Here is a 13754-nt window from a genome sequence, read left to right on the forward strand (position 1 = left end):
TTTAGTATTCGTCCTTTGGAGAAGGATAATATATTTCATTTTTTTTAGTTCTGTAGTACCGACTGCCCCGAGGTATGTATAACTTTGTAAAGTGTTCTTCTAGAAATTTATGGATAATAACACAATTTTTATTATTATATTTTCCTAGCACTAAAGAGCAACCCAGTTGCTATATAAATAATTTCGGTGGTACAATTCTTAACGAGTTATTGAAATCGCCATTGAGTCTAAATTGAGTCCCAGGGTTTGTTTATTATAAGATGACCATTCTTGTTGCTTCTTTGTAAGTATGCGAAGTCTTGCATTGCTCTAACACGTTCTCTAGATTTCTGCCATATACTGTGCATTTTGAAGTCCAAGACAAGGACAAGTATGTCAACAATGAGACTGAATTTGACGATATCGCTGAGCCTATTAGACAGCCGAAAACGAGTGCTTCTTCTAAAGACAAGCAATTAAAGGATGCTACCAATACGACTATTTCTTTGATAAAGGCTCTTGCAAAAAACTCGTCAGCTTCGAACTTGAGCCAAACCGATTTAATTGACAACAGGATACAGGTTATCTCCGAGGATGACGATGGCGAAACTTCGGTATCTACGTCAAATACAGATGGGGCAAACCAGAATGTATCTGTTCAAGAATTCTTCTTCAACAATCCCAAACAGCCCACGCTGGATGAAATTAGCCATTTGAAGGAAATTTCCAAAAACACACCATCGGTCAATGTGTCGACGTCAACGTTCATACAGCCAAAGTCGAGGGTCAGCACTACAAAAATCACTGTTTCGTCATCGGTCTCGGAAAAGCAAGCAACAAAAGGCCCTGAGTTGCTACACTCTTCTTTGAAAGTCAACCGCCCTGGGCTTTCGTCGCGCCGCTCAAGTTCGCAGGTGGCAAAACATGCTTTAGAGAAGCCTTTGGAACGCGAAAAAGACGAGTATCCTCCGGAACACGAGAATGCTTTTCTACCTGACGAGGATAAGGTGACGCCCTTTGGAGGCTTTTCAAAACCTGATTACCACGACCTTTTCATCAAAGACAACGTTTTTGCAACTGCACCTTGGAGAGTGGTTGAGTTTGACAAGGGAAATGGTAGCTTGAAGAATGCTATTCGCATTGCGGCCGCCTCTGATCCGGAAACCAAATTTAGATGGGTAGGTGTCTTGCCCATTCCATCAGATGTGGTTCCACAAACAACCAAAAATAATATAGCAAAAGAGCTGAGCGAGAAGTATGATTCGTCTGTGGCATTTGTGGATGATGTCACTTTCCATGGCCACTATACCAGTTTTTCGAAAGAAATCTTATGGCCAATTTTTCACTACCAGATCCCTGACAATCCAAAGTCAAATGCTTTCGAGAACCATTCGTGGAAACATTACGAGAAGTTAAATCAGGCAGTTGCAGACCAAATTGTTTCGCAGTATAAGGAAGGTGATATTGTCTGGGTGCATGACTACCATCTCATGCTCGTTCCTAAAATGATACGTGAAAAGATACCAAATGCCAAAATTGGGTTCTTCTTACATGTGTCGTTCCCTTCGAGTGAGGTATTCCGCTGTCTCGCGCAGAGAAACAATATCCTGGAAGGTCTTCTAGGAGCTGACTGCATTACTTTCCAGACAGAGGAATACGTGAGACACTTTTACCAGACGTGCAACCGACTACTCCTAGCGGACTTTGATGAGTACGGAATCAGGTACAAAGATAGAGTCATCAGTGTCAACGGTAATCCTATCGGAGTCGACGCCGAATTACTCAACAAGAGATTGCATAACAATTTATGTCTCAACTGGAGAAAACTAGTCAGAGAGAGATGGGCAGATAAGAAACTTATTGTCAGCAGAGACAAAATTGATAGAATTAGAGGAATCAAAGAGAAATTATTGGCATACGAGCGCTTTTTGAATGATAATCCAGAACGTGTTTCTGATACTATACTCATTCTTATCTATACGAAGGCCAAGCTGGATAAAGATGATGATTTTGAGACATCAATTTTCAATATAGCCGAAAGGATCAACGCGAAATCGAGCAACATCTCCACCGATCAGCCTGTCATATTCCTCCACCAGGATATTGAGTTTGAGCAATACTTGGCGCTCCTGGCAGAGGCAGATTTGTTCATTATCTCTACCCTTAGAGAAGGAATGAACCTCACGTCCCAAGAGTTTGTTGTTGCGGCACAAGAAACCCATTCTCCTTTGATCATGAGCGAGTTTGTTGGTTCAGCACAGGTGATGACAGAAGGTCCTCTTTTGACCAACCCGTATGATGTCAAACAGGTGGCAGAAAACATCAAGCTCGGCCTGGAGATGTCTCCCGAGGAGAAGCTCCAGAGATGGAAAAAAATGTATGCCACCATCCTCAAACACGACTCCCAGTCGTGGGTGAAGAATTGTATTCACGACATCGAAACAGCTTTTGCAAGCAATCGCAAAGACTGCTCTTCTGAATTGACGCAATTATCCCAGGCCCTGTTCAAGGAAAAGTACCACAGCTTGCCTAATCCAGAAAGCAAACGGTTGTTCATTATAAATCTCGGCAACCTCGTTTCCAAGGTGAATATTCCGGGCTCCTTGATCAATCCTGTTCAGCACGAATACATCATTTCAACGCTTTTCAATCTTGCGAACGACCCGAATAATATCGTGTACGTTTTCAGTTTCCTGAAACGGTCCGACTTGTTGCGCAGGTATCGCAGAATCGGCGAGCTTGGTCTCATTGCCGAGAACGGAGGCTATATCAAGCTCCCAAACAGCAACGAATGGTTCACCGTGATTGACGAGAATGAGCTTACCTGGATGCCAACCGTCATAGAGGTGATGAACGCTTTGTGCGAAAGATTGCCGGGATCATTCGTTGAGGTGGAGGAGTGTACTGTTCGCTTCCACACCGAGAACTGCTCTGACGTGGACAGGGACCACAAGCTCAAATTAGTTGGAGAGCTTATTACACACGTGAATGAGTTATACTCCAAAGAATTTAATCTACATGCCAATCTTATCAACGGCATTGTTATTGTGCAAGAGGCTAATTTGATTGTTCGTGCGCTCTCGTTTGTGATGAACCAGAACTCCTTCGATGGCCATTTGAGAAAAATTCCATCGTCGTCACTTACAAGTCCTGTTTCCCAGCCATCCGACCTGACAATGTCATTCAAGGATCAACCTCAGCTCAAACACAATCTAGGTTTTGTCATGGCTGCTGGTGGAAACACGCCAGTGGACGAAGAAGTGTTCAATTATTTCAACAGCTTGGAATTCGATATTGAAAATAAGTTCACCATTAGGGTCGGACAGGATCATTCTAACTCAAAAGCAGAGGAAAAATTATCGGGTGTCAATGAATTATTTAGGATTTTGTCCACGGTCATCGCCAACGACAAATGATCATCGTCTAAAACGTTTGTTCGGCTGCGGTCTGCGTGGCGTTCCATATTTGCTGTTATCATATAGTTCGTTGATTTCGTCTATAAGGGGTTTATCTTCAATAATGTCAAACTGATGGAAAGTGTCGTAAACGAGATCAAATTCCGTTATTGATCCATTTTCCCTGTTGATTTGCCAGAGATTCTCTTTGCCTCGTTTCTGTCGTTCTCGGTCGGCCTCGATCCTAGCCAAAAGCTGTTTGCGCGTTTTTGCGAATGTGTCCTGCAGGGGCTCTGTCGGAGACTGTATATGGTGCTTATCTATAAAAAGACGTTCGTATTGAGACTGGCGTCTTTTCTCCAGTAGGAACTCCCACGCACAATCCAGCTGGCCATCGATGGACTCCGGAAGATCTTTGTCTGTGTACAACGGTTTTTCGTCGAACTGGAGCTGAAGCTCGATTCTATTTCTATCCATATCAGTTAGCAAGTTGGAGCCATATTTGGCTTTGTATTCTTTGAGATTTGTGAACTTGCATGATCTGGAGATGTTTACCAATATCGTGTAAGCAGCATGGAGATTGGTTAGCAATCTGGTCTCGCAGGACACGGTATCAGGCTTTGGAGGAAGGATTTTGGTAAGTATAAGTTTCATGTCCTTGATAATTGAAGATATGTATGGTTTCTGTGAGTCATGCTGGCAGTATACAATCAATTCCTCAAGGAATTGGAAGATGTTGATGCGAATATTGAGGTCTGCGGCGTCGAGACTCTCCAAAATAACAGAATAAAGGTCGTCCTGAAGCTCCTTGTGTTTCAACAAAAACTTGGCACACTGTTGAGCAGCCTGTTTCGACGGCGTGAGCGAGCTCAGCTGTTTGGTTAGATAGACTCTCGCCTCGAAGGAGTCCATGGCCTAAAAGGTTCCGGGTAATGAATAAATATTGTAGATGTTCTGGCACAGCCAATTTCCTCAGGTGAAGAAAAAAAATTTTACTAGATTTGTTCTGGACAAAATGGCTAATAAAGGAAAGGGCAAAGGAGGAAAGAATAGAAGAAGAGGCAAGAACGAGAACTGGTCTCAGAAGAGAGAGCTCATTTACAAGGATGAGCAGCAGGAATACGCACAGATCACAAAAATGCTGGGTAACGGCCGCGTGCAAGCAGCTTGTTTTGACGGTGTCACCAGAATTGCGCATATCAGAGGAAAATTGAGAAAGAAGGTTTGGATGGCGCAAGGAGACATCATTCTTGTTGCCTTGAGAGAGTTTCAGGACAACCAGGCCGATGTGGTGCATAAATATACCGCGGACGAAGCTCGTACGCTGATTTCTCAAGGAGAGCTTCCCGAAACAGCAAAGATCAACCAAACGGATACATTCGGTGAGGACGTGGACGACGACGCTAACTTTGAATTTGGAAATGAAAGTGAAGAGGATGAAGAGGAGGAGTTGGATATTGACGATATCTAAAGGAGGTGTATATGGTCTCTATGTATTCTTGCTCAATTTCGGGGTGCTAGTTCAATTCGAAACTGTCGGAGCGTCTTCGAAGGCGGTCAGATGGGTCGCTGTTTAGATTGTGGTACGCAGAGTCCTGGTTCGGTCTGTTCAATTGCATTGATCTTCTGAACTGGTATGCAGACAGGTCAGAGTTTAATGGAATGTCGGATAATCCATCTTTCTTCGTAGCAAACAGTTCATCTGTGTCAGTACCGTGACGAGAAATGTCCAGCAGGAACACACCGCTGAAAATGATGAGGAATCCGCAAATCAAAGAAATGATATTGACGGACGAGGTGGTATTGAATCCGCGGAACAAGATGAAGGAAGCACACAACGTAGCTGTGGTAAATGTCACGTAGTACAGTGGGTTAACAATGGAAGTATCGAATTGCGCCAGCGCCTTGTTGAAGTAGTTCATTTGTGTCAGAATGCACACAACCACCACAATGATGAAGAAGTAGGTAGAAGGATGTGTAAATTGGTTGTTGCCCTGTAGGGTCAGCTTCAAGGCAATTCCGAATGCCTTGATCGCACACACGGAAATCGATCCCACCAGGGAGCAGATGCTGATGTATATCATAGGGTTTTGGTTTCCGAACTTAGGAGCAATTTTGTAGATCATGAACACCGCGTAGATACCAACCACAAGAGCGTACAGCATGAAGCCTGGCTGTTTCGCGTAGTTGAGGATCTCGTCCACGGTCTGCACCTCTTTGTCTGCTGGAGCGTGCAACACGATGATCACCGAGCCAAGTAAACAAATTGCACATCCCATTTTACCCAAGGTACCAAGTTCCTCCTTCAAAAATACAGAGGCCAAAACGGCGCCAATAATAACAGAAAGAGCTCCAAGGGGGGTCACCAATATAGGAGGAGCAAACGTGTATGCCGCGAAATTGGCGATTTCCCCAATAGCCATGAGCGAGGTACCAAGGATCCAAATCGGGTTCGTCAGGTACGAGTACGACTCTCCTCCGCTTCCATCTTTCAGCAGCCCTTTTTTTGTGAGCACAAACGACGTTCCAATCGCCAACGACGAACTGATGGCCAGCGCCAGTCCAATGTACTTATCTTCCATTATGAAATGAGAAAACACGTAAATTATTTTTGTTTCGCGAAGCCTTGGTTAAAATTTTATTTCCTGGCACGTACCTCCAGATGCAGCTTGATGGTGTCAGGGCGGCACTGCTCGGACTGAAAGATGTGGACGAGTCTGTGGAGCCTCAGCTAGTCGAGTATTTCACGTTCATATATAGCCAGCTCGAGACGGATCGTGTTTCTGCGTGCAGTACATTGTGTCTCTGGCTGACAAGATCGCAGAGACTCGTCGAAAACGGTGTTGGCAACAAGGACAAGATTTTGTCTTTGGTGACTGATAGATCTGACTATTTTTTACAGTACATCATTGATTTCTGGAACGAGTCTGGGGCCCCGTTAGGGAAATGTCTTAGAGATTTGTTTGCAAAATTGATTTTATTCATAGATCGCGCCCCATCTAGAGACCAAATTTTCAAAGCATATATTGATCGTTGTCTGCAGCTTCCATATTCTTCTCGAGCATTATATTTCTTGTTGGACCATCTTATCAAGGAGCGACAATGGAGTGTCTATGTTATCCAACACCGTCCGTGTTTTATCCAAGAAGCTATTGAATACATATGGAGCAATGCTCTAGCTAGTTGTATTGGAAAAACTGTGCCCTTACTTCTAGAAAACCTATACACAGGAGATGATTCATCTTCTTGGTTTTCTTTGTGGAAAGAGCCGGTGATTCATAATTTAGAGATCCCAAAGCTGAAAAAACACACAGAAACTTACCTGCTACCGAATCTTTTCAAAATTTGCGAACCTGCTACCAAACTTTTTCTTGATGCTGTGAGACCAAACACACCGATATTTCTTGGGTGCTTAAAAATCGCGCAAGATCTTGCGATTGTCTCAGATCCAGCCAGCTTTTTGTCCTATGACGAGTTCAGGGCTCTGTTGTTGCAACAGGATGATCGGCTGCGGTTGGTGGCACTATCTTTGCTCCTTTCCTCTCCTAAAGGAGCCATGCCTATACAAAATACAGTGTACCAACTTCTAGAGGACATCACTGACCACTTGTTTTCCCAAACGGCTCTAGAGACTAGAACCGCCTCTCTCTCGTTGCTCAACACTTTTATCATAAGAATCAGAGATTCATCGTACGCTTTGGACAGAGACGCAAAGAGTTTGGCCAAAAAGGACTATGCCAGATTTGAAAAAGAGATAGTATACAAGGAAACGCTTGTTTCAGACGCACAGCAGTTTCTTGCGACCTTGTTGGAGAAGGTGCTTTTCAATTTGCGGCCAGGTTCATCGTACCACTGTGTTTCTTTTGGCTACGCAGTTCTAAAATCTCTGGTGAAGTCCGGTCTCGATATCAGGGTTGACGACCGCTACTTCGACAAATTTAGACACATTGATTTTCCTTTTTCAATGGAAATTTACTCCGCAACCCTGGTTCGCATCCTTATCGACCATTTGTCCGATGACTACGATGACATTCGTTCGATTTCTTGCAAATTTCTCGAAATGTGTCCTGTTGACATAGAAGATTTTGTGGATCTCGAGCTTGCTCAAAAGAGAAGTCTATTGCTACTGTGCGACATGAAGGGTAAGAGTGTGGACTTTGCGGGCAAATTCTTTCAGTTTTTGGTTGGACATAAGAGGGATAAAGGCCTTGACGTCGAGCCTGTCTTGCGGCTGCTGCTACAGAGCTTGAGACACGAAATTGACTCCACGCATAACCTTGGTGAAGCTTGCTTCAAAGCCAGTGTGCAAGGGTACTTTTCTGCACTCAAGCATATTTACACGGTCAAGAGCGATGATCTGGAAGACTATGTTCCTGCATTGATTGGTTGTTGCATGGATATCTGGCAGATCACAAAAGGTGTGCTGCAAAATGATTCGCCAGAAGGGAACTTACCGGAGGAGGTGGAAGAGTATAGTGCGGACCTGGAAGCAAAATATGGGAAAGCATCGCAAGTGGTCTACAATTATTGTTGGAGGGCTTTGAAAGAGTCGACTAATCTGCTCGAAGTACTAATTTCAAACTACACCATAGATGAAGAGCAACTCCGATCCATAGGTGAAATTCTGATGGAGCAACTTGCAACAGTCAGGCACAAGGGTGCATTCACCTCCGTTTTCCCTACATTTGTTGCATGCTGCAAGAAATCCAACTATACCCAGGAATGGCTTGATCAGACTCTTCATCTGGTCAAGAACGAAAAAATCTCAATTACAAGAAGATCTGCTGGTATCCCGTTTCTTCTCACCGCTATGTTGCGTTCTGATGGCACGCTGATAGCCTCCACTATGGATAGTCTTGTTCAAATTGCACGGCTACCCATTGACCAAAATGCAGCAGTATCCACCAACATCCCCCAAGTCAACGCCATTAACTCGATCAAGGCCATCATTGTGGATTCTGTTTTGTCTCATGAGTCTGCAAATTACGTTGGACAGGCATTGCAACTCGCTTTAGATTCTTTTGGCTCGAAAATCTGGGCCGTTCGCAATTGCGGAGTGATGCTTTTCGCTGCGTTGCAAACTAAGCTATTTGGGAGCAAAAAAATTAGCAACAATCATCTGTCTACTATCTCTGCACGACTGTTCTTTTCCAGGTTCAAGACTATCCGCGGAGTCCTTCTCGAATCGCTTTCTGATTCCATCAGCAAAGGTTTCACAAGAGACAATGTGGAAAAAATGTATCCTGTGCTTACCACATTGACGCGGCTTGAAGCTACGCCTGGCTACGAGGGATTGCAAGAATTTAAGCCGCTCGTTCTTGCATGTTTGAGTAATGAAAGCTGGAAATTACGCGAAATGGCTGCAAGAGCGCTTCCTGCGCTGGTGTCCTCTGAGACAGTGTTTGAGGAATGCTCTGCATTACTGCAAAAATCAGGAAACCTTAATGCCGTCCATGGCTCGATCTTGGCTGTTCAGGAACTGATTACCCGACAAGAGCTGAAAAACGAATGGTCTCAGGTTCCCGAGGAGTACATGGATTTGATTCTGTGTCACCTGCCTAGCATGCTAAAGAAAAATAACTATGCTATTCAACTGACATATTTCAGGCTAATAGAGCTCACCAAGTGCAAACTGGATCCAAGATCGGTAGCCTTGTTGGGCAACTGGTTTAGTGAGAACGGCCAGATGTTTAGACTTGACGGGTCGCACCTGCTGGCTTTGAAAAAGTGTGCAAATTTACTTTTGGACTACTACAAGAAGTCTCGCAAATGGAGCGTTTTTATTGACTTCCTAGAGCTTGCAATGAACTCACTTTATGAGGTACGTATTGTTGCAATCGAGTCCTGTGATGAAGATCTCCCGGATGATGTCAAGTCTGAAGCAATCCGGATTTTATGGGACCTTTGTCAGCGTGAACATTGGGACTACGTCAAATCATTGGCTTTGAAATGTCTGAAAAACCTTTTAGCAACGACGGAATTTGATGACCCTGAGATGGTACACAGTCTGTTCTCTCTCCTTACCTTGCACACAAACAGCGATATTGAGATGAGTTTGATTGAAGCGTTGGGACCTTTGGTTGGAAAGCAACTGGACCCATTGGAGTTCGATAGCTGGTTTAAGACAGTCACACGCCTGAGTGCTGATAGCAATGAGTTCCCAGCTAGAAAAGCGTCTTTGAATGCGCTCATTGGGTTCAATTCTGTTCATACCGGAGACGATGGCTATGGTGTTCAGGTAAGACTGAAATTATTTGATTTTCTTTCTGACGATGACGATGAACTTCGTTCTCTTTGCGCACACCATTTGTCAGATTACCTTGGACTGAAATACTCGATGGTCCCCATTGAAGTGGAAAGAAGATTGGTGGATTATTTTATCAGTACGAAGCAAGAATATGTTGCATTCGATGATATGTTTCATCTGGCTACTCGATGTGATTTCTGTGAATTATTCGACACAGACTCGCTACTTTTTGCTCCAGAAAAGGACAATTTCTACAAAAACCCCGTTCGGCGCAGTCTTCAGTTCCAAAAGCTCGCTTTGGATCTGAAACCCGACCTGGAATTATGGCGCAACAAGGTGGAAGCTAATCTCAAGTCAATTTCTGAGTTAGTCGACGACGACGGGTGTCTTGGTCCTTTGACGGAGCCAAAGAAGTTTAACTTCGTCTATTGCACTCTTATAGACATACAGGTGCTAGCTAGAGCTGGGAAGCAGGTCGATTTGCCACGTCTGCCTCCCAACTGTCACCCATTAATTCTGCAATTGGCGAATACTCTCTAATTAATTGTATATACAGGCAGGCTAATTAAGTAATTTGTCGAAGGCTGGGATCAAAGTCTGGGCCAACGCAAACGAGAAAACAAGCTTAGGACCGGTGGTGAGCAGTTTTGGTGTCAATCCCTTGAAGAAAGCGGTGACTCCTTCGTTCTTCGCCATGTTCTTCAAAATGGTGAAACCAGACTCGTTGGCCTCAAAGTTCTTGTTCTGGATTCTGGTCTTAATCACGTCTAAAGGAGCGGAAACAATCAGAGAAGCGGAGGCACCGAAAATCGAGGCAACGAAGTTTTGGCCCCACGTGGCAGAAGAGTAGTCCTTCAGATGGAAAATGTATTCCTTGGCAAATGCCGATCCACCGAATAAAGCAAACGAACCAGGGGCGTTTCTGGCAGCAGTCCATCCCCATCCTTTGTACAAACCAAGTCCTTCATCTTGCAAGATCTTGAAGAAGCCTCTACCCTTAAAAGCTTCAGGGTTCGTCTGTCTCTTGATCTTCAGCACATCGAGAGGCAGTAAAACAATTTCACCGATACCAATAAGAGATCCGGCAGTGGCAGAAAGGAGTGCTTTACCGGTCTTGGCTCCAAAAGCGTCCTCGTACGTCTTTTTAAAGTTGGTAGTCAGAAACTCGTTTGCAAAAGGCTGACCGCCGTATTTGTACACTCTTTGCAAGATCTTGTAGCAAGCAGCATAACCAAGACCTGGGAATAAACTCAACAATCTCTGGCCAATTGGCTTAGCGGCATTTTCCCTGAAAATGACCTTGTTGAAGATTTCCAAGCTGTTGACTCTGGTCTGATTACTCATGAGTCTCTTGGAAATCGTATCGACCGGGTGGAAGACAGCTATTTCACAAATACCTGCAGAGGCAGACCCAAGAACTCTGGCAGAAGCAGATTGTTTTTTGTCGGTAACTGAAGGAGACATGGCGGAATCACGGGGGGAGGTCTTGAAATTGAAAAATTTGAAAGAAAATTACAGATCTTTTAATTTCTGCCAATGTACTAATCGGGTAATTTTTCATTCGGAGCGCGCCAGCATGAATTAGTGGTTGCAGTAGACGCAAGGGGAGGCAGACCCTAGTTGCTGTTGAATCAGCCACAACCAACGAATGTTGACAAAGTCCATCTTTTAAAAGCTTACGTTGACAAATAAATTTATTATCTTATCTAACGCGCCAAAATAGCTTCGTATTTAGATATCTTCTATGATTGGCGACTTCTCCAGAATTTGCACGCGAACCTCGCTTCCTCTGTGTACGCTGATCAATCCATTGCATGCCCATAATGCCACTTTTGTGGGGATCATCCCGGATTGCTACGCGCGCACGGTAGATATTTCCAATACATTGATATTCCAGATCGGAACGTCATTTATACACATGTCCTCGCTCATAGTTACCCTTATGATCATATACAACGTGCGATTGAGATACACCGCTGTCGGGAGAAAAGAAATGCTCACTTTTTTCTGGAGTTTTATAATGTTCACGGTATCCTGCATCGTAGTGGACACTGGAGTATCTCCAAGCGGATCTTCCACATACGCATATTTCGTGAGCTTCCAGATAGCTATGACCGGCGTTTGCTGCTGGACATTATTCTTCGCGGGACTGTCAAGTCTAAATTTCTGGGACGATGGCTCTCTGCACACTATGGCAGCCATGTTTGGCTCCTCTTTTGGCGTTTTCGTCCTCAATTACGTCGTGGCGATTCTCACTTTTAATAAATGGACCAGCATTATCAACACTGCCGAAACTATCCCTCTATTCGTGCTCTACTTCATATTCAATGGACTATTGCTTTTCATGTACCTGCTGTGCCAGTTCTTCATATGCTTCGTCACTCTTGTACTCAACTGGTGGGCCATCGAAGCACTTTGCCTCTCTGTATTCTTTTTCGTCGCTGCTGAGTGTCTCCTGTACGTCTTCAGCTATGACATCTGCACATCGTTGAGCCACTACGCGGATGGGCTCGTTTTTAGCACTCTCAGTAACCTGTTTGCAATCATGATGGTCTATAAGTATTGGGACATTATCACTTTTGACGACGACGAATACATCAGGTATACTGAAGTTGTGCCGGGTGTGGGATACAAAGAAGACGCCCAGGCTCTGCTGAATTAGACAGAGCTTCTATATTTTCTCGAAATCCTCGACATTGTCCAGCAAACCTCCTTCCTTCTTCTCCTGGCCCCTTTTGGCAAACTCCTTGCCGAGTGTGAGCAAAATCAACTTGTCGAACAATTTGTATAACCATCCTGCAACCACGAGAATTCCGCCCATTATCGTTGCCAAACGCACCACAAATTGCCAGAACGACAATCTTGTCTCCTCCACAACGAGCTTAATAGGCTCGAATTCGTACTGAAAAAATATTCCAGGAACGTATTTGCCAGAAGACTCGGTGAGCGACAGCGAGTATTGGTTGGTGTCGATCTCAACTCCCAGCTTACGATAAAGGGTCGGCACAACATTTATGTGGTATTTGAAAGTGTGTAAATGGGCGTCTGTTGTTTTAAGGGTCATATCCAGCGGATTGTCCAGATAGGGGAAGAACTCTCCAAACGAAAACTCTGAAATAGCATGCGTGAAATTCAGACCCTCAGCAGGAATGCGCGTTCTATCTCTATACCCGTACCCCTTTGCGGTAATGTGAAGCTCGCCCTTGACTCTGTTCACAGGAATTGCCCCAAATATACGACAAGCAGGTGCTCCTTCGTCGTGATGTTCGCCCTGGTACTGGAATCTAGCCTGAAGGGATCTCTCCAGAACTGCTTCCAGTTCTGGGGTGACAATTTTCTTGGCAGATTGCTCGTACCATCGCGGAATGTTGAATGTCGTGCCTTGGTAGTTCAACAGCTCTGCTGCTAAGAATCTGTCGTCGGTCAAGTCTCTAACGTTTGTGTGAATGTAATTGCACGGCATGGCGACAACAAGGTCCAAATTTATCACCAGATCTTTGCGTACCAATTCGTCAACTGTAAATTGGTGATCTATGGCACCATCGATATATCCTCCGACCTCTACCCAGATGAGAAACAAAAGGAACAGATAGGTGATAATGGTGGAGTACGATCCTCTCGTAGACCGCACCTGCTGAGATGGTGCTATTTTTGCTGCTGAGTCAGTAACAACCACTGGTTTCACTTACGGAAAGCATCAAATGTGCGGATAAACCCTGTCGATCTATCCATCGTGTCAACTGTGAAAAAAAAAAAAATTAGTTTGATTTCTTTATGCTAGATGTGGAGGAGGAGTTTGAAAGTCTTAAAGCAATTTATCCAGAAATCGAGCTGGACTTTTCAGCGAAATCAGGGCGCCTCGTGATCCCAGTTGTATTAGATAAGGAGCTGGAGATCCGTTTGGAAAATAGCGATCAGGCGCAGCTGATCGCTAATCTTAGCCCCATAGAGCTCTGTTTCACGCTTCAAGACAAGTATCCGGAGGAAGAGCCTCCACATTTGGAGCTCCGTGGTGCTCATTGGATAGTTCCTAGTAACAAGGATTCAATAGTGGCCTCCTTGATAGGCCTATGGCAGGATTATCGCGAGATTGTGCTTTTTTCTATTATTGATTACATAAAAGAGCGAAGCCG

At 44.4% G+C, this 13754-nt stretch overlaps 8 protein-coding genes across 8 annotated transcripts; 4 read left to right on the forward strand and 4 right to left on the reverse strand.

The window, feature by feature from the left end:
• Window positions 1–260: 260 nt before the first annotated feature.
• On the forward strand, window positions 261–3395 carry HPODL_03508 (Regulatory subunit of trehalose-6-phosphate synthase/phosphatase complex; the record flags this gene model as incomplete). Its single annotated transcript, XM_014079827.1, has 2 exons — window positions 261–283; window positions 326–3395. The coding sequence occupies 2 exons, from the start codon at window positions 261–263 to the stop codon at window positions 3393–3395; spliced, it is 3093 nt and encodes a 1030-aa protein (XP_013935302.1).
• HPODL_03509 (uncharacterized protein) lies at window positions 3396–4286 on the reverse strand (the record flags this gene model as incomplete). Its single annotated transcript, XM_014079828.1, has 1 exon — window positions 3396–4286. One exon carries the CDS (start codon window positions 4284–4286, stop codon window positions 3396–3398), a length of 891 nt encoding a protein of 296 aa, XP_013935303.1.
• A 37-nt stretch (window positions 4287–4323) lies between these two features.
• On the forward strand, window positions 4324–4845 carry HPODL_03510 (Translation initiation factor eIF1A; the record flags this gene model as incomplete). The annotated part of the gene is made up of 1 exon (XM_014079829.1): window positions 4324–4845. One exon carries the CDS (start codon window positions 4324–4326, stop codon window positions 4843–4845), a length of 522 nt encoding a protein of 173 aa, XP_013935304.1.
• A 46-nt stretch (window positions 4846–4891) lies between these two features.
• On the reverse strand, window positions 4892–5956 carry HPODL_03511 (uncharacterized protein; the record flags this gene model as incomplete). The annotated part of the gene is made up of 1 exon (XM_014079830.1): window positions 4892–5956. The coding sequence occupies one exon, from the start codon at window positions 5954–5956 to the stop codon at window positions 4892–4894; it is 1065 nt and encodes a 354-aa protein (XP_013935305.1).
• An 80-nt stretch (window positions 5957–6036) lies between these two features.
• Window positions 6037–10161, forward strand: HPODL_03512 (uncharacterized protein; the record flags this gene model as incomplete). The annotated part of the gene is made up of 1 exon (XM_014079831.1): window positions 6037–10161. The coding sequence occupies one exon, from the start codon at window positions 6037–6039 to the stop codon at window positions 10159–10161; it is 4125 nt and encodes a 1374-aa protein (XP_013935306.1).
• A 21-nt stretch (window positions 10162–10182) lies between these two features.
• On the reverse strand, window positions 10183–11085 carry HPODL_03513 (Mitochondrial GTP/GDP carrier protein 1; the record flags this gene model as incomplete). Its single annotated transcript, XM_014079832.1, has 1 exon — window positions 10183–11085. One exon carries the CDS (start codon window positions 11083–11085, stop codon window positions 10183–10185), a length of 903 nt encoding a protein of 300 aa, XP_013935307.1.
• A 280-nt stretch (window positions 11086–11365) lies between these two features.
• Window positions 11366–12283, forward strand: HPODL_05206 (Chitin synthase export chaperone; the record flags this gene model as incomplete). Its single annotated transcript, XM_014079833.1, has 1 exon — window positions 11366–12283. One exon carries the CDS (start codon window positions 11366–11368, stop codon window positions 12281–12283), a length of 918 nt encoding a protein of 305 aa, XP_013935308.1.
• Window positions 12284–12292: 9 nt separating this feature from the next.
• On the reverse strand, window positions 12293–13353 carry HPODL_03514 (uncharacterized protein; the record flags this gene model as incomplete). Its single annotated transcript, XM_014079834.1, has 2 exons — window positions 12293–13275; window positions 13311–13353. The coding sequence occupies 2 exons, from the start codon at window positions 13351–13353 to the stop codon at window positions 12293–12295; spliced, it is 1026 nt and encodes a 341-aa protein (XP_013935309.1).
• Between the last annotated feature and the right edge of the window lie 401 nt (window positions 13354–13754).

Source organism: Ogataea parapolymorpha, chromosome IV, assembly GCF_000187245.1.
Source record: "Ogataea parapolymorpha DL-1 chromosome IV, whole genome shotgun sequence".
NCBI classification, from domain to species: Eukaryota; Fungi; Ascomycota; class Pichiomycetes; order Pichiales; family Pichiaceae; genus Ogataea; species Ogataea parapolymorpha.